This window comes from Camelus ferus, chromosome 6 (genome assembly GCF_009834535.1).
Source record: "Camelus ferus isolate YT-003-E chromosome 6, BCGSAC_Cfer_1.0, whole genome shotgun sequence".
Classification (NCBI taxonomy): Eukaryota; Metazoa; Chordata; class Mammalia; order Artiodactyla; family Camelidae; genus Camelus; species Camelus ferus.
This window is the reverse complement of record NC_045701.1, coordinates 51,532,776-51,553,376: the sequence shown is the minus strand read 5'-3', so window position 1 is coordinate 51,553,376 and position 20,601 is coordinate 51,532,776. Positions and strand designations below refer to the sequence as shown.

At 31.9% G+C, this 20,601-nt stretch overlaps 1 protein-coding gene across 1 annotated transcript in view; it reads left to right on the top strand.

Annotated features, from left to right (window-relative positions):
* Positions 1-20,601, top strand: part of SOS2 (SOS Ras/Rho guanine nucleotide exchange factor 2) — an 87,643-nt gene that overhangs the window by 59,219 nt on the left and 7,823 nt on the right. Inside the window, exons 13-21 of the mRNA XM_032481979.1 lie at positions 3,216-3,319; positions 4,909-5,131; positions 8,452-8,571; positions 8,900-9,062; positions 12,611-12,728; positions 13,681-13,853; positions 16,177-16,293; positions 17,529-17,790; positions 18,317-18,358. Coding sequence (XP_032337870.1) covers positions 3,216-3,319; positions 4,909-5,131; positions 8,452-8,571; positions 8,900-9,062; positions 12,611-12,728; positions 13,681-13,853; positions 16,177-16,293; positions 17,529-17,790; positions 18,317-18,358 — 1,322 coding nt within the window. The remainder of the gene's footprint in view (positions 1-3,215; positions 3,320-4,908; positions 5,132-8,451; positions 8,572-8,899; positions 9,063-12,610; positions 12,729-13,680; positions 13,854-16,176; positions 16,294-17,528; positions 17,791-18,316; positions 18,359-20,601) is intronic.

Here is a 20,601-nt window from a genome sequence, read left to right as displayed (position 1 = left end):
AATTGAAACTTAACAGGATAAACTAATTTGAGATAAGTCATATAAAGGGAGTGACAGGATTCAAACCCATATCTGACTTCTTAAGCCAATGTTTGTTTGTTTTACCACTGAGCATTGAAAATTAGAAGCTCCTTTGATTAGCTTATTTGTAGTGAAAACCAAAGTATGATCTACCCTTTTCCATGGGAAACCTGAGATACCTTATTAATTGTATGTGATCGAAGTATTTTTTCTTTGTAAATGTTAAGGTTCCTTGTTTAATGCTGACCAATAAATTGTAATTTTTGCAGTAAGTATAATAATTATTTTCCAGGATAATTGCCACAAATAAATGCAGTTTTAGAGGAATGATAGTGCTCCCAGCAGTGTCTCTCAGCCAAAACTTATAATATGTCACTCTTTGTATCAGGACATGAGAGTATTTACCCATGAGCAATAGAGAAGTTACTACCTTTTTTTTTTTCACTAGCTATGATGCACTTGTACTAACCCACACTCAAATTAGGCTCCTTGATATGAAACACACATTTATGAGATTGCTATAATACAAGGGCAGAATATAATCTTAGGCTCTCAGTCATGTATGTAAGTGTCCAAGTGGCTTAGGAAAATACACCCCTGTAAAATTTTAGGAATAGCTAAGATTAGGTTAGAGTAATTAGGGAAAGCATTTTGGAAGAGGTAAAAATCTGAAATTGTCCTCAAAGGATGCATAGAATTTAGAAGGCAAAAAGGTGATTGTTGGCATTCAGGGTCATGGGAAGTAGTATGAACAAAGGCAAGGAGGCAGAAATGAGAATAGTGTGCAGAGGAAATAGATACGGAAATTGACTCGAGGAATGAAGTCATTGTATTACAAGTAGTAGTAGATGAAATTAACTGTATATGGAATGGGTGGAGTGACAGTGTCCTTGGACTCCAAGCCAAGGTATTAAACTTGTCCTCTAAGCATTAAGCACTTACAGCAATGATAGTAATTTTTATAATGATAGTAACTTTTTCCAACATTGTATTACAAAATTTTTAAGAAAGCAAAGTTTAAAGAATTTTACAGTGAACACCCATAAATCTACCACATAGATCTGCTGTTAACATTTTGCTATTCTTATTTTATTACAGATCTATTGATTTATCATTCTTCTGTTGGTCCATTAACCATCTAATCTGGGGGATGTATTTCAAAGTACAGTTCTTTAAATACTTGCAGTTTGTGTATCTTTAACAGTTTGGTATTTGTTCGTTGTTCGTTCTAAAATGTGTATACAGTGAAACACACATCTTAAGTGTACTTTGATTGAATTTTAACAAATACATCTCTATAATCCAAACTCCTTTCAAGATATAAAATGTTACCATTACCCCAGAAAGTTGCCTCATGCCCATTCTAATTAATCAGTTTTCGTTCTCATTGCCCAATACAGCATTCATCTTCCTACATAGATTAGTTTTACCTGTTTTAGAATTTCATCTAAATGGGTTCATATATTATATACTCTTTTGTGTCTCGTTTCTTTCACTCAGCATGCTCTTGAGCATGTGTTGCTTATATCAGTAGTTCTGTTTTATTGCTGAGGTGGTATTCTATTATATGAATATAGCACAGATTGTTTATTCACTTTCCCAGTCAAGGACACCTGGGTTCTTTTCAGTTTTTAATTATTATCAGTAAAGCTGCTGTGAACTTTATTAAGTCTTTCATGAATGTGTTTTTTTGTGTATCTTGGGTAAATAACTCAGAGTGGGATGGCAGGGTCATAGAGTAGAGGTATGTTTAATTTTATAAGAAACTGCCAAATCTTTTCCCAAAGTAATTATAATATATTACACACTCACCAACAATGTGTGAGAGAGTTCCAGTTGTTCTTATCCTTACCAACATTTAGTGATGTCAATCTTATGTCTTAGCCAAATAGATGGGATATAGTGGTATCTCTTTATGGTTTTAATTTGTATTTATCTGATGACTAATGATGTTGAGAGCTTTTTATTGTCTCTTATTAGCTATCCATACTTATTTTGTCAAGAATCTGTTAAAATCTGCCTATTTTTTATTGAGTTGTCTGTCTTTTTTATTACTGTGTTACAGTGTTATATTGAGTAGGATTGGATGCCAGTCATTTGTCAGATAAATGCACATATTTTCTCCCAGTCTGTGACTTGACTATTACTTTTCTTAATAATGTCTTTTGATGAACAGAAGATTTTGCTGAAATCTAGTTATGAGATTTTTTTCCTTTTACATGATAATAATTTTAAAATTACATTGATTTTGTAGAAACTAGGAAGTAGAGAAAATGGAAGCAGAGTTATTTGAAAACTAGTATTAGCCTAGAAGCTAACAATTTTGTGATCTCTTGAAATAATCTCTAAGTTGCTGAGCTGACTGGGCACTTAAGGTTGTTTTATTACATATAGCACTGGGAATTTAAAGTATTTTCTTAGTCTGGGAGAAAAACTATTGTCTGACAGTGGGGTGGGGCAGGAGGAGTTTCTAACCTAGAAATAGTCATTTGTTGAAATAATGAAGGAAAAAATGCTAATGTAATTAATTTATGCTATCTATAAGTCTCTTTGGTGGAGAATGAAATGTTATATTTGTGTAGATTGCTTAAATCTCTATTTGCTCAATCAATATTTGTATAGATTGCTAAGGTTATAAGTAACTACTTTGGAGGTACTGCAAAACAAAACAGCTCTCTGTCAGAAATATTTTTATCTTTTGAAATAAAAGAATGTGGACTTTCCTGTAAATTACACAGAAGTTTGATGATAGCACTTGAATTTGAACCAAATACACTAAATCTTAGTTGGTTTTCCATTTTTTGTGGAAAATATATCAAATTTTAGATCTTTTAAAAAATTGTCTTACAATTTGAGAACTTTAAAGTAGCTTTTGTACTGTATAGAGTATGAATTTTCTACATATGAATAAAGAAAAAGTACTTTTCTTGAGCATAAATGGGTAAGTGCAGAAGCCATGATTTTTATGTTTACAAATTTTTTTGAAAGAATAAGTTATAAATAATAAACAATTTGGAGACCTACAGTATTCATATTATTAAAACACTTAAGGTATTAATTAAATTCAAATTAGAGACTACTGAGTGTTATATTGGGCCTTGTATAGAAATGTATCACCATGGCATTAGAGAATTGAAAGAAGTATAACTAAATGCTTGAGTTTCACTCTAATGTGTTTCTTTCCATTTTGTCAGGATCTTAAATGTGTTTCGGCACTGGGTTGAACACCATTTTTATGACTTTGAAAGAGATTTGGAGTTGCTTGAAAGACTAGAGTCCTTCATTTCAAGTGTAAGAGGTATATTATTTAAAGGTTTGATTGAGTCTTCTGTTGCACATGAGTTCTTTTTTAAATCTGGATGACTTTTAAGAAGCTAAACTAGACTTCATTTTTACAAAGCAGAAATAACATTTGGAATAATTTTTATAGACTTTAAGGAGCTCACATACATTTAGAACCAACTGAAGTCTTAGAACCTTGCCTTTTCAAGTTTTTATGGAAATCTTTTTTTTTAAGAAATCAGAAGTCCTCTTTAATAAATTTAAGCCTTTTAATTTTATCTCATGGTGCCATTCCTTTAACTAATTAAATATTTTTGTAATTTTATCACTTTTCTTATCCTCCTTAATATTATTTAGTTTTGAATGGTTAATAGCTTCTTAAATAATATTTACTTCCCTGGAAAGTTTCTGGTATATTTTTGGCACCTGAAAGGTAAGAGTTTACTACATGACGTTTTAGAACACAGCCCATGAAATGGAACTAGGCACTGAACATTAAACAAATGAATGTGTCATCAAATGTATGTTGTCAAATAAGAAAATTCATGTTTTCTCTGATAGTACAAGGCACTAATTAAGAGTACCATAATTATGGATAGCTTATTTTATCTCCTACTTATTCTTTAAGGAGAATTTTACTTAAAATAATGTGATTCCTTTGTTTCAATTCTGAAATGTTTAGAACACATTTTTACCATGTGTGCTTTAAAATTATTTATAAAGCTAAGTTAATTTTTAAATAATATTCTTAATGAGGACATTAGATTATATATAATCCAAGAAGCTTCTAAAATACACACACATATTAGAATAAAGCAAGTAAATTATTTTGTTTACAGGCCTTTCCTTTACAAGGTAACTAAATAGTTGACAAAGGAAAGTTTTTATAGGAGTATTGCAACTAATTCGTGAAGAATGATAGAAATGGAATATTACCATTTCCAGCTCCAGTTTACATAACAAAAAGAGAGACGTTATATTCCTTCTGTTGGAAATATTCTTGCAAATATTCATGCCCAAAGTTTGTCCGGACCAGATCAAATCTCTATGTGCTGACTTAGAGAAAATACAGGGACAGAGAAACATAGCAAATGACACTGCAGGGACAGTATTGGCAAAATTCATATTTGGGAAACACCACAAGTGATTTAATTTCAACAAATAAATTGCAAGCAAAAATGAGAGATAAAGGGGAAACTGTAGAGTAAAGGAGACTTGAGACATACTGACTCAATGCAATTTGTAGATTCTGTCCAGATCCCATTAAAAACAAAAAATGTAAAAAAATACATGAGTCAGGGAAATTTGTATACTAAGTAGGTATTTGATGATAGTAAGAAGTTATTGTCATTTTTATATATGATATTGATATTATGGTGATTTTCCAAAGTCTTTAACTTTTAGATACATACTTAAATATGAGTGAAATGATACGGTATCTCAGATTTGCTTGGAAATAACAGGTAGTATGGAGGGAGGTTAGATGAAACAAAAAGTGGCCATGAGTTGATAATTGTTGAAAGTAGATGAAATTTAAAGATTATACAACGATTTGCAGTTATCTCTGTCAAGTAAAAGGCATTTTTGTTTGTGTTCTTTTTCTAGGGAAAGCTATGAAGAAATGGGTAGAGTCAATTGCTAAGATCATCAAGAGGAAGAAACAAGCTCAGGCAAACGGAATAAGCCATAATATTACATTTGAAAGTCCACCTCCACCAATTGAATGGCATATCAGTAGACCAGGACAGTTTGAAACATTTGATCTCATGACACTTCATCCAATAGAAATTGCACGTCAACTGACACTTTTGGAATCTGATCTCTACAGGTAGACAGTTAATGTTAATTTGCTGCTCTGTTTTTAAAACCTTGAATACCTGTCTATTTTTGGAACATTTTGAAAAATTTTCATCAGTGTTTAAAAATACCTCATCTATTCTTGTGCACTGGGAAGAAAGCTCATAGCACAGTTCTTAACTGCAGCCTGTTCTGCAGCTGGAAGTCTTACTGCTCTTTAGACCTAAATTAGGTACTAGCAATCCTTCACAAGAGGGCTGGCAAGAGAAGACTAATGCAGTAGAATAGCAGCCACTTTGAAGGCAGTCACTCGACTCCTATTCCTAGTATTGTATGAGATTTCTTTAGTTTGAGTTGGTTCAGTAAGACAGTATGAATAGTAGGCTCTGGGCAGCTAAGAAAGTAGAATATTGAGTAAAGTAAGCTTTCTTTTTTTTTCAAATGCTATGTAATCACAATTTTAATTTGGGGCTTGACTGGGTTAGGCTTGCAAGGCAAATGAATAGCAATTCTTAGAGAAATAAAGATTTCTTCAGCTTCTTTTATGGAGCCTCAAATACTTCAGCTATTAGAAGTCAATATTCACTTTAAAGAGAAATATATTTTTGAAGTAGTGTGATGACAAAGCATTTTCTTTTGTTTATAAGGATCACTAGAAACATGCTTGGCTATTTATTTGTATCCATATCCATCATTTATCTTTATATATAAAGCAACTCCTGCCATCACCCTGTATCCACACAGATCACCCAACCTAACCTTTTAGTTTCATGGTTTCATCAATTCCAGTGTCATTCACTACTCAAATCACACATCTCCATGGTCATATTCTGAATCTTGTTATCACTCCAAATCTACTTATTCCAAAATTAATAACTCACACATCTCATTCCTTCCTAACCACAGTCGTGTCTCCTTTCAGCTTGCTTTATCAACTTCCTCCTCTGTGACTTTTTAACCACTGTCCTTTCCCAGTGCATTAGCCCCTCTCTGTCCTCTCCTCCCTCCTAATTTGAGCTTTCTTCTTTCATTTACAACTCAGGCTCCTGTGAAAAGTAGAGGCCTTGGAAAAAAAAAAAAAAGAGAGAGAGAGAAAGTACAGGCTTTGCAGGTAATCCCTAACCCCGGTCAAAAAATAAACCCCTACCACTATCATTCCATCAAAAACTTTTCTGTATTGAGGAGTCCCTTTTAAAATACAAATACCCTTAAGAATTTTTCCCGATTAGCAGCTTCTCCCCCCCTCCACCGCCCACTGAGACTTCACAGGGAAAAGCAAGAATATATAAAGTTTAAAGCTAATGGAGAATAAAACTTTACCACTTTTAGTATTGGATTTCTAGTTTGCCCTGGCTGTGCCATTCAGAATTTAGGGGTTCACACATTAGGGGTTGTCAGCATCTGATTCAGGGTGTCATGTTATATTTTAAATAATTTGGAGTTCAGGTGGTTTTTGTTTATATTGTGGGATTTTTTTTCAAAAGAAAGAACAGTTGTTTTAATCGAAGAATAGTTAATATACAATATTAGTTTCTGGTGTACATTAAAGTAATTCAATATTTTTATAGATATTTTATTCACAGTTATAAAATGCTGGCTATGTTCACTGTGCTGTACAATATATCTGTGTAGATTATTGTAGATCTTTGTAGATTTATTTTGTATGTAGTACTTTATACCTCTTAATCCCCTACAACTGTGTCCCTACCCCCTTCTCTCTCCCCACTGGTAACCACTAGTTTGTTCTCTATAACTGTGGGTCTGTTTCTGTTTTGCTGTATACATTTGTTTGTTTTATTTTTTAGATTCCATATGTAAGTGATTACGTGCAGTATTTGTCTTTATCTGTATGACTTATTTCACTTCACTTAGCATAATACCCTGGAGGTTCATTCATGTTGTTGCAAATGGCAGAATTTCATTCTTTTTTATGGCTGAGTAATATTCTGTTGTGTATGTATATATTCTTTATCTATTCATCTATTGATGGACACCCAAGTTGCTTCTGTACTGTGAAATTTGTGATAGGTAGGAATGAAGGGACTCATTATTTGAGATAACAAAGCAAATAGTACTAAATCGAGTTTTTCCTCATAGTGTTACATGAATGGACATCAGGGGGATAAAAGCACTTAGCTCTTTGTGGACCTACTTTCGGAATATAGAAATACCTTTGTTAAGCGATATGTGTATTAAGGAAGAAGGGTACCAAACATAAAACATTAAGATTGTTTGTATACGAAATTTCTGGTGAAATAAAAGAACCATTTAAGAAAACCTTTCTAAAACTGTTCCAAGTACCCATTTGTACTTAAATCTACTGAACTTTTTAATTATTATTAATAGCCATGTCTGTAGGACGTTGATGGCAATGCCATTGGTCAATTTTTTATAATTATGTAATTCTGAATTACTGTGTACAGTGATTTAATCTCCTCATCCATTTTTTATTAAGTATTTCAGGTATTCATAAAATGTAGAAAATAACACAATGAGGGTTCATGAACAAAAAAAGCATTACAAATAAAATTGAAACCCTTTGTGTAATTATTTCCACTCCTATTCCCTCTTCTTTCTCCCAAAGAATAACCACTATCTTGTATTTGGTATTTACTATTCATATGTATATCTTTATAATTTATACACATACACACATTCATAAACAATATGTAGCATTATTTTGTACTTTTAAAGCTGTTTATATTTACATATCATTCTGCAACTTGTGTTTTACTTAAATTGTTTCTGGCATTTGTTCAAGTTGATGAATATAGCTCTGGTTTGCTATTGCTGTGTGGTATTTCATTGTATGAATATTCCATAATTTATCCAATTTCTTGATGTTCAGCCTTTAGGTTGTTTGGGATTTTTCTCTCTTGCAAACAGTGCTTTACTGAACATTCTTATAAATGTTTTCTTATAACTTACTGTATCTAGAATATATACTTAGGCATAGAGGTGATCTAGTTTGTGTGTCTTCAGTATTACGATACTTTGCCAAATTATTTTAAAAGTGGTTGTATCAATTTTTACTTGCACATCAGTGTTGGAGAGTTCCCTTTTTTTTTTCACATTTATACCCATTTGGTATTATTATGCTTTTGTTAGTCTAATAGGTATAAAATGGGATTTTATTGTGGTTTAATGTTCTTTTCCCTGGGTAAGAGATAAAGTATTTTTTCATGTTTATGCCTATTCAGTTCTGTTCCTTTGTAAATTATATGCTTGTATGTTTGTCCATTTATTTTTTTTGGATTAATAGTCTTTTTATTATTAAGTTTTAGGAGACCTTTAAATAATTTTGATACTAATACTTTGTAGGTTAAGTTGCATTGATTTTTAATTCCACAGGAAAGTCCAGCCTTCTGAACTTGTGGGGAGTGTATGGACCAAAGAAGATAAAGAAATAAATTCTCCAAATTTATTAAAAATGATTCGCCACACCACAAATCTCACCCTCTGGTTTGAAAAGTAAGTTCTTACTTAACTTTTTCTTATAACTACTTTTTTTTCATATTTTAAATTATTTATTTTAGTTTGTTGGTGAGAGAGGTAATTAGGTTTTTACTTATTTATCTTTAATTGAGGTACTGGGGATTGAACCCAGGACCTTGGGCATGCTAGACACACACTCTACCACTGAGCTATACCTTCCCCTGCTTCTTAATATCTATATTGTACTTCTAAAATATTAAGTCATGCATAAGCTAAAATTTTGGCTGAAAATATTTTTCTTTTTTATGTGAAGCAAAGGAACTGCTTTCCAAGTCTTGGATTTTTTTTTTTTTTTTCCTGTTAGATGTATTGTGGAAGCAGAAAATTTTGAGGAACGAGTGGCAGTCCTAAGTAGAATTATAGAAATTCTTCAAGTTTTTCAAGATTTGAATAATTTCAATGGTGTATTGGAAATCGTCAGTGCGGTAAATTCAGTGTCAGTCTACAGACTAGATCATACCTTTGAGGTAAGTTTTAGACTTAAATATTTTATCCTTTGAGCTGGGGAAGATAAAATTAATGTGGAAGAGATTCCTTCTGATCTTTTTGAGTAAATCCTTTATAAATCCATCTTACTCTTTAAACACAGTAATATCATGATATTAGAAAATACATGAATATATACTGGTAAGCCTAGAATTCATCAAAGAATATGGGATTTGTGACTGTTTAATATGCTTACCTAAATAAGTTCCAAATGGACTTTTTTCAATGGTACATTCACTGATAGTTTCAAATAAATGAAGTTATACAAATTAATTTAATCACTTTTAGTATATAGTCAAAGAATAACATGGAGAGAACCCTTTCTAAAACTTAAATATGTTTTTTAAAATTATAAAATATTGTATGTTTGGTGTTTATTATTGAAAATTCAGAAGATACAGAAACTGTTGAAATATTAAAGACTCAGCCATACAAATATATTGCTTTTGTAACTTTTACAGTCTTACTGGAAAGTAATATGGCAATATATGTTAAAATTAAAGTACACATACTCTTGGACCCAGAAATAAAAGCACTGGCCTATAAAGTTAAGGTACAGAGATCTAGTTTCTGCAACATTGATTATAGTAACAGAAAACTAGAAGCAGCCTGTATGTCCATCAATAGAAGAATGATTGAATATGTTATCCTACACCTATGGTGTAGAATATTGGTTAGCTACAGAAAAGTGAATAGGATCTGCATGTGTTGTCTTGGAAGAATAGTTGTGATCGGGAAAAATCATTAAAAAAATCTTTAGAATGATGAATATATTTTATTTTGATATAACAGAACAAACTTGAAACATGTAAGTGGAGTTGCATAAGCATTGAGAAGAGTTTGAAAGGATATATACTCTTCTGTTAACACTGGTTCTTACAGTGGATTATGATTAGAGGAGAGTGGAGGGTTAAACTTTCATATATTTTTCTATTTTGAGTGTTTGCATTTTATTGATTTGTATAAGCTTATTACATATTAAGCATATTAATAGTCAAAAGATTGCCAAATATTTATCTAGCTGTTAGGCTAATAATTTCAATTCTCATTTTGAAAACTTTGAAGTAATATATTCATTTTGAGAAGTTAAGCTTTAGTTTCTTACAATGTTGAGTACAGAACAGTATTTATAAAAATACGTACATGGTACAAAAAATAGAAATAGGAAGGACACCTATATACTGGGCATCCAATTTAAGAACACTTCCCAATTCCATCTCCTTCTTTGCCCCTTCAGAGCCATCTGCTATGCTGAATTTCATGCTTATCATTTTCTTGCTTTTTTCTATTTTTTTTACTATTTGTATCTCTAAACAGTATATTGTTTCATTTTGCATTTCTTAATTTTGTATGAATATAATTCTTCCAAGACTTTTTTCACTCAACATTATATTCCTAAAACTCATTCATGTTGTTTCTTGTAGCTATAGTTCATTCTTTTCCATTGCTGTATCATATTATAGCAATAACTTTATCAAAATTTATTTGTTTGTTTGTTAGTGGCCATTTGCATTGTTATCAGTTTGGGCTTATTATCAGTAGTATTGCCATGAACATTTTTTGCATATATCCTGGTGCATACATGCACAAATTTCCCTTAAATTATATACTAGAGTTAGAATTACTGGATGATAGTCTAGATAATGCCAAATTGTTTTCCCAAGTAATTGTAATCAGTTTATACTCCCACCAGAAACATGAGTTTTGGTTGTTCTGCATTCTCACCAACACTTGATATTGTTGGTTCTTTTAATTTTTTACAGTCTTTTGGTTTGGGTTTATAATTCCCTGATTTCTAATGAGATAGAACTTCTTTGAAGATGTTTATTGGCTCTTTGTATTTCTTCTTGTGGAAAATTTTTAACTTTTTTTTATTGAATTTTTCTCATGAATTTGTGTGAGTTCTCTCATATTCTGGATCTTAATTCTTTGTCAGTTTTGTGTGTTGTAAATATGTTTTTCCAGATTGAAGCCTCTTTTTTCACCATTTTTTATGCTTTTGATGAACGAAAATTCTTAATGTCACATTTACTTATTTTTTCCTTTGTAACGTGTGCTTTTTGTTGCCTTGTGTAACAGGTCCTCCTTTGTTATCTTACTGTTTTGTCTTTCTCATTAAATCGTTAATCTAGCTGAAAATGAGTTTTGAATATGGGGTGAGGTTGGAGTCTAATTTCATTTTTTTGTTCCATTTGGCTAGCCAGTTGATCCCACATGTTTATTGAAAGTCCATTCTTTCCCCATTGATCTATAGTGCCAGCTGTGTCATAAATTGAGTGTCCTTAAGTGTGTGGACCTGTTTCTGGCCCCTCTGTCCTGTTCCTTTGATATATTTGATTACTTCTGTGCTAGTGCCGTATGTTTAAGTTACCATAATTTTATACTAGTCCTTGATGTAGTAGGGCAAGTCCCCACCATTCTTTTTCAAGAGTGACTTACTCTTGACCTATTGTTCTTCTGTATAAATTTTAGAATCAGTGTAAGTTTAATTATTTTTAAAGTTGGGATTTTGATAAAAACTGTACTAGCTCTATAAATCAATTAGTGAAAAACAGATTTTTTACAATAATGAGTCTTCTCCACTATGAACATGACATATCTCTCCATTAATTTATTCAGTCAATAAAATTTTACAGTCTTCTTGACGATGGTTTCACATCTCTTTTGTTAGATTTATATTAGAATTTTTTTTAATCTTGTTTTCTTTATTTATGATATCTAGAAATGCAATTGACTTTTGCCTATTGGTTTTATATCCAGCAAAATTGTTAATTCTGTCATTAATGCTCTATATGTAGATTTGTTAGGTTTCTTCACAATCATTTCCTCTGTGAATACTGACAGTTTTTCATTTCAGTCCCTAGACTTTATTTCCCTTGTCCATGCTAGTTAGGACTTCTGTGTAATACTAAATATAAGTTACAGTGTAGTCACTTTGCTTTTTCCTTAAGTTAAAGGAAATGAGTGGAATGGTTCTCCATCAAGTATAATGTTTGCTGTCAATTTGTGTGTGTGTGTGTGTGTGTGTGTGTATGTGTGTGTGTACCTATCAGGTTAAAATAAAGTAATTCATTTTTAATAAGAAAATATAATAATGAAATATAAAGTAAGTGATAGCTTAGTTGGTTTACTAAATTTTTGTTCAGTTCTTGTCTCCCTCCCATAGCCTTCTCCTCCTGCCAAAACCTGATTACCTTTAGCCCCTAAAGACCTTTCAGTGGAAAAATATTTGAAGTTTTCTCCTATGCTATAACATGAAACTCCGACTAATCAAGATTATAACTAATAAGATTTTGAGAAATAATTTTTTACTGTTTAATCCTCTAATTTATAATAGAAAAAACTAAGTTTTAAAGTTTTATACTTGTAGATAAGAAATCATTGCTAGCAAGTGTAGCTAGGAATATTACTCACCTTTTAATTTTAAAAATTGATTTTCAAATATTTGCAAAATTTATCAAATTGAAAGCTGTGCATCTATAAAATATTGTAAAAAAACCAAATTGCACTCAATTTATATATTTTAAAGGCATTGCAAGAAAGAAAAAGGAAAATTTTGGATGAAGCTGTGGAATTAAGTCAAGATCACTTTAAAAAATATCTAGTGAAACTTAAGTCAATAAATCCACCTTGTGTGCCTTTTTTTGGTAAGTTACTAAATCTGGATTTATATTTTGAGGGAGAGTATCTTACGTAGCCAAAAGAGACCAGCCTTTAGAAGCAGATTGTCATGATTTTATATCTGAACACATCTACTTTTATTATTTGTCTATACTGATGAATAAAACTTTAACTCTGTATGTAAACTTTTATCTGTAAAATGAAGATTATGGTAATTACTTCATAGAGTTGTAAGGAGCTCTGTGGAGTCTCTTCTATAAGAACAATAATCTCATTCATGAAGGTTCCACCTTCACGACAAGCACCTCTCAATGTCCTCATCTCCTCATACTATCACATTGGGCATTAGGGTTTCAACACATGAATTTTGAACATTCAGACATTCAAACCATAACATGCACCAAAAATGTCTCCAGACATTCCCAGATATCTATCCCCTGGGGGACAAAATTGCACCCTGTTGAGAGCACTGACTTAAATGAGTCAGTAGTTATGCACGAAAGGGGAACTTTCTTACTGTCCAAAAGTGAAAAATAGCTTTTTCTATCTAAATTGTAGGCTTTGGGGAGGCAGAATTAGTTTATAAATCTATAGTCTTATTAACCAGAATTGTCTTAAAATTAATGTATTGATCAGTAATCATTTAAGATCATTGGCATTAAATATTTATAAGCAAGTATTTAAATGGTTAGAATAGACTTAACACTTACAAATTAGATTTTATGAATGTATCTTCTCTTTTATTTTAAGCTATCAGTCTAAGAAATAGCTAATTAAGCCCTTTATAAATCCTAATTTTCCCTTCAACTTTAAATTGTTTCCATGTAAAAAAAATCTTAATGTGGAACTAATTTATTAAGTATATCAGAGATTTTAGTTGTAGAGTTGCTGGATTATGGGATATCTTTCAGGTTTAGTAGATCAATTGTTTTCCCAAATGGTTCATTAAAACTTTTCTTCAAATACTTTTTTTACTAGGAATATATTTAACAAATATTCTGAAGACCGAAGAAGGGAATAATGATTTTTTAAAAAAGAAAGGGAAAGATTTAATCAATTTCAGTAAGAGGAGGAAAGTAGCTGAAATTACTGGAGAAATTCAGCAATATCAGAATCAACCTTACTGTTTACGGATAGAACCAGAAATGAGGGTAAATATTTTTGTTGCTTATCTTTGAAAGAAAACATGTTAAATCCTCTGCCCTCTCTAAGAAATATAATCACACATTTTGCTATTTATTTTGCTATGAGAATAATATAATCTGGAAGTCGTGACTAATAGATATTCTGAACAGTCTACAGTTATTAATATTATTAGGCACTTTCTCTTGACATTATTGCTTCTTTGTGCAACTAGTGTAAGTAACACTTTCAAAAAATGAGTGACAAAATTAAAGAAACTTTCTGATGTCTATGCAGTAAAAAGAAAATCTACTTCTAGTACTATCATTGATTGATAGACATTTTAGATGTTTTACATGCACCAATATAACATTAAGTAATTAAGCCCTTATAAGAACATTGGGTTTAAATAGGGGAAGAGGTTGGGAGGGTGATGTATGTATATGCATAGTGAAAAATTACTTTTTTTAACATTCCGTCACTTGATGTTCTGTTTTGAGCAATAATCCATAATATTGATTCTGTGATACTATAAGATGTTGAATATCTTCTAAATTGGAGTAAATTCTGGTATTATGTTTATGGTAAGTGAATTTTATTGTAATACTTATTTGAAATTCAGAGCATATGATAACTATCAGAGTAAGTTCACCTTTCACATTAAAACTTGTGCTGCACTTTTAGATGTAGCCTACAGGTTGGGACATATTGGGTGAAAACGGCCACTATCACTTCCATCCTCCTAATTGTAAGATGGTAACTGATCTTTGTTCCCAGATCAAAACGAAGTACCCTAAAGATCTAAGAAAGAATGACCCAAAGTACCCCATTATGAAAATATAGATAGATACCTGCTCTAAAGAAAATATTTCATCCCCTTCCCTCACCGTTTAGCCAACCCTTTGTGATGATGTGCTGCTTCATGGGGCTAAAGAAATGTTCTTGAAGCCCAGATGAGAATTCACGGTATATTTCCCCACGGAAATAATGTTACGTAGTAGCTGGGTATAATTGAAGTAGTACTTTTTGGCATTCATATCTCAGTAACTCCCAGTAGGTTTCTGTGATCTGGTCTAGACTTCCCACTATCATTTAAAGCATTCTTTTGGAGGTGAGGGGGCAGAGAATGCTTTCTTTATGATTGAATCAAAGTAAGTTTAAAACGTAGGTAAAGTAGCTATTCACTTTCAAATCATAGTTAACCAAGCTAAATAGTATTAAATACAGCACATGATGAGAAAACCAAATAACTTTATTAAAGTTTTTAAATTACTCTTGGTTCATAGGATTTAATTTAACTAACCTGAATGTAAGAACAAATTGTTTCAACACTGTTAAAGGAGTAATATAATTTTCTTGAGGTTGACAGAATGCCTAAAAAATGGAAGAATTTTATGCTAGAAATTTTAAAGCTCATTTTGCTAAAGCTAAAATAATAGAACTTACTTTTATATATGTTCCTAAACCACTTCAAAATTAAATAAAGCTAAGTTCTAAGGAAATTTTCGAAGGAAATCATCAGAAATGCACAGAAAAATTTATGCACAAGGAGTTGATAATAATAATTACTATAATAGCAGAGTCAGAAAGCACCTATGTGGGTAACTACCTATAAGAAGATGGGTGAAATAAATTCTGAAACAGCTATCTGATGAAATACTATAGAGTTACAATTTGTATTTTAAATAAATGATGCAGAAAAAAATTAATTGAATATTGTTTAAAGGCTGAAAATAGCCATGTTATGATCCCAATTTTGTGGGAGAAAATGCAGTTTATGTATACATGATATATTCAATCACATAGTTAAAACATTGGAAGGATTTCCAGAAGGATATCTCCAGTTAACAGTGAGATCTCTGGTTAGAGAGATTACTATTTTTATTCCTGTACTTTCTTAAATCATCTAAATTTTCTACTTAAAAACTTAAATTTAAGCTTCGAAAAAAAATTTTAATAAAAACAGTTACTTTGCTTGAGGCTACTTTATTCTTATCATTTTCATTGTGGATTATAACTGTAATTCTGTTCTAAACACTTCTGATAGCTTATTAGTGATTATCATTTTGTTGTTAAAATGAGTAGGAATGTTAACAAAGGGATACTTAGCCATTAAGATGGTAATAAATGAGACTTGTTCATCTTCTGAATAGAATTTTAGGACTAGAATATACTTCCATAGAAATTACACAGTTTAATCAGAAAGTAGAGAGATTGGAATCAGCCATCCTTGATTGCTTTTCAACCATTAGGATCCGTTAACATGTTGATAATTTTTTTGTGTTAAACTGATGAAGTAAACATTTTAATGAAATCAAAAATATATACTTACGGATTTTTGTTTAATTTCAGAGGTTCTTTGAAAACCTTAATCCAATGGGAAGTGCTTCTGAAAAAGAGTTTACAGATTATTTGTTCAACAAGTCCCTAGAAATTGAACCCCGAAACTGCAAACAGCCACCTCGATTTGTAAGTCCACTATAGTTGTGGAAAAATTGTTTCTTAAAATAGTGTTGTCTTTAATGTTCAACAAACTATTTCCATTAAAATTGTAATTTACTCAAATAGCTGTTTTTAAGTGGGTTTTTTTTTTGCAGTATTATATACTATTTCTAAAATTAAATATACTATGGGGGAAGATGTCAACATTTTGATAAAATCTGGTTTATCCTTTATCTTAGTACCACTTATTTATCTGTCCATTTTTGATCCTTACCAGTATAAGGGGAAAAACTATGAGAAAGTAAGAACCTAAATGACAGGCAGCTGATGGAACAGGAAACTAAAAGACCTGGGAAGGAGTAAGCAGATATATTATGGTTCTTCTGGCTTGACCATGACTCCTGCCACAAGAGCACCATTGTTCATGGTTGCCACTGGAGCCCACCTTTCCCAGTAAAACTTACTACTATAGTTTCTTGTTATTTCTGGGGTTTGTAGTGACAGCAGAAGTAGTGAAAGACCAAGTCTATGTAGCTAAAAGTGTGAAACAAGGCGTGAGGAAGTAAAAACATTTATAATACACCAACTTAGGGCAGGTAGTTTCATGTTATCTCATGTCCACAATAATTGTATGACATTGACCTTATTCTCATTTTACAAACAAAAACTGAGACTCAAAAGGGATAGATAACTTTTTCAAGGCTGCGTTAGATACGGGCACAGTTGAGGTTTTAACTGAAGTTATCTGAATCTGAGTTCATGTTTTTTTTCTTTAGGTTACCACTGAGAATTTTTTAAAAGGAAGTAGAGGTTGAGGGTGGGAGACACTGATAGCAGTTTTTTCCAAAGACTTTAAAATATCATTGAGTTTGGTCATTTATTATTAAGAAGAGAAAAAAAAGTCTTTTTTTCCTAAAGCACTAGCATAATATGTTGCACAGTAAATATCTGTAATATTGATATCGATGATTAGAAGAAGTTTAGGTTCAAGAGTTTTGGGAGCAAAAAGTTGTTTTCATACAGATTTTCAGGAATTTCTGCAATATGAAAAGAGATTCCCTTATATTCAAGCCCATCTTAAAATTTAGCCAATCAAATCCCAAAGTGTTCTACTAGAATGTTACAGATTCAAAGATCTGTCTTTGCAGATTGAGATTTATTATACTCTCTTAACTGTATGCTAAGAATTAATAAGGCCGTGCTAAGTCATAAAAAATAAAGTCATGCAAGTTAGTAATGGTAATTATGTTTGCTTTTCCTAGCCTAGAAAATCGACTTTCTCTTTAAAATCTCCTGGAATAAGGCCTAATACAGGCCGACATGGCTCTACCTCAGGTACTTTACGAGGTCATCCAACACCATTAGAAAGAGAACCATGCAAAATAAGCTTTAGTCGGATTGCTGAAACAGAGCTGGAATCAACAGTGTCAGCACCAACCTCCCCCAATACACCGTCTACTCCACCAGTATCTGCTTCTTCAGACCTTAGTGTGTTTTTAGATGTGGATCTCAACAGCTCCTGTGGTATGTATCTGATGTAGACTATTTGGTAAAGAAGGAATCTTGCATTTCAGATAATTCTTTTCATATTAATTAGGAAACTGGAAAGAATCCTTCGCAAACTATGTTAGTGTGAAAAGTGACTTCTAAGTGTGAAAATAGTGATTAACAAAGGAGAGTAGAGCATTATTTGTGCCTTGTTTATGCATATTATTTTCTAACTTTTTCATTCAATGAAGATTTATTTAGAACCTTTCAGGCCCCACTACTACTCTAAAGGGAGCAATAGACAATGAAAAAGAAAACAAAGCAGATAAGTTCTGTGAAGGAAATTTTTAAGGGACTGATAGGGAACTGCTTATGCTAAGAAAGGAAAAACATTCCATGTACAAAGAATTCCAAGTTCATTCTTTAAAAACTAACATGGCAAAAAATGATGATAAAATTCTGGACTCTGTGTTACTGCATATGTTACTTTATGCAAACTTATTTTTAAAATAAAACATACATATTACCTTCTTTTTCAAATTAATTTTTCTCATTCCAATAGGAAGCAATAGCATCTTTGCTCCAGTTCTCTTGCCACATTCAAGTAAGTAAGAATTTGAGTTGATTCTAATGAAATGACTACACAGATAATAATTGAGTTGATTGAATTTGAATTTGAATATTTTGGATTTTAACAACATTTAAAAAATTTAAGAAATGAATGAAGTTCTTATAAATAAACTGAATTATTTGCTTACAGCTGGGTACTATTTAAACTTTACTATAGTCTTCATCATTTTACAATCTTACCTATGTTCTAGGGGGTGTATAAGGTTGAATAAATTACTTAGTAGCTCCAACTTGTTATGGATCAAATGAGGTAACTTTGTAGAGCACCTAGCGCATTGCTTGGCACAGAATGAGCAGTGATTTCATATCAGTTGCCCACCCCTTCCAATTTATTTTCCCACAGGAATAATACTTAGTGTTTATCAGGTTCAGGCTAGTCCTTGATCACTTTTTCTTCTCATGAGCTTTTTAAATTAAAGCATCATCTTAAGAAAACACTATTCTTCCATTTTTAATTATTTCATAATATGATATAAATACTGTCACCTTTGCTTCTATGGTCATTTGTTTAAAACAAAACAACCCAAAGGGACACAGCAGCTTCAGGAATAATTTTCCCAATCTGGAGGATGTCTGCTCCTATCATAGTAAAATGTATATTGTTTAGATCATAGCAAGAGAGTCCCTGTCTTATGAGAAAAGTAGGTTTATTCTTTTAAATGTTTAATTCTATACTTCATTTTAATTTTTAAATTTTTATCAAGGTGATATATGCGTAGAGTTTTAAAAGATAAATAGTGGTAAAACACTTAAAATGAAATTAGTAGCAGTTTTCTACCCTATGTCTCCCCACCTGTTATCTTGTTCTCCAGTGACACTTCCACATTTTAAAATGATGCTTTTATATTTTTCTTTCCCTTGAATCATTCATTTTAGACAGTGTTTACTGATTTCCTATTATGGAAGATGAGGATTTCACCCTTTACCTAATATATTTACCACATTTAGGGAAAATATTATCCACTGCTAAGTCAAGGAGCATATATTATGATTATGCTTCCTTTCTTGTACAGCTGTGTTTCCTAAAGTTAATAGCAGCCTTATTAATGCTTAGGATGTTTGTTTGTTAGTTTTTTAAACATCTATTGCAAAGTCTTCCCACACCCTTCTACAGCACAGTTTTTCATAAAGTCAGACCATTCAGGGAGGTTACCAGGATTTTTTTTTTCTTTCTTTTTAACTTGGAAACTTCCTTATGCTCTTTTTCCTCCTGCTCCAGTTGGGACTGGTTACTACCTCAGCCTCTGACCCAGCTGAAATCCTAGAACTTTCTTTGTTGTCATCCTAGAAATTCCCTTTTCCTCTCGTGTTGGATCCTTGTTTTTTGGATTTCTTGTCTTCTTTCTTGATATACTCCCTTATTTTGGTAGCATCCTCCAGTAGATACCTGAGAAAAGATACTTAGGATACAGGTTTTTAAGTTCTTACATTTCTGAAAATGTATTTATATGTTTAATTGTTAATAGTTTGGCTGGGTATAAAGTTTTAAATCATTTTCACTCAGAATCTTGAAGACATTTTCCCACTGTCTTCTTGCTTTCTTACTTGCTGTTTTAAAGTCTAATATCATTCGCTTATAAATTATTCATGCATAAGTTTTAAATGCCTGTTATGTGCAGGCACTATTGTTGGTGTGAGAGAAATGGCACTGTTGAACAAAATAGATAAAAATCCCTCTGTCCGTGACCCTACATTCTTAATCTTTTTTTTTTTTTGAAAACTAGAGTTTGCTTGCTATAGCAAAGGGACCCAAAAATATAGTGCTTTAAGTGAAATGGAAGTTTATTTCTCACAATAGTGAAAGCAAGTAGACCTCTCTGCTTTATAAGGTTTTTAAGCTAGCACAGCAATCCAGGATTCTCAAAATGTGGCTTCCAGCTCTGAGTCTTGAGCAAATGATTCAGTTATTAACCATTCTCTGCCAGCAGGAACATTGTGGGCAAGGAGCTTTGTTATAAAAGCATCATCTGGGAGTTGCACACATCACTCTTGCTCTTATCCCATTGGCTACAACTTAGTCACATGGACTTAGCTATAAAGAAGGCTAAGAAGCGTTGTCTCTAACTAGGCAAGCTTTTGTCTTGCTGAAATTCGTGGGATCCTGTTACTAAAAGGAAGAAAGCGTAAGGTGCAGTGGGGGACGATTAGTGGTCTCTGCCACAATATATTCATGAAACTTTTAGGGTCTTCTCTTTATTCCTAATGATCTATACATTC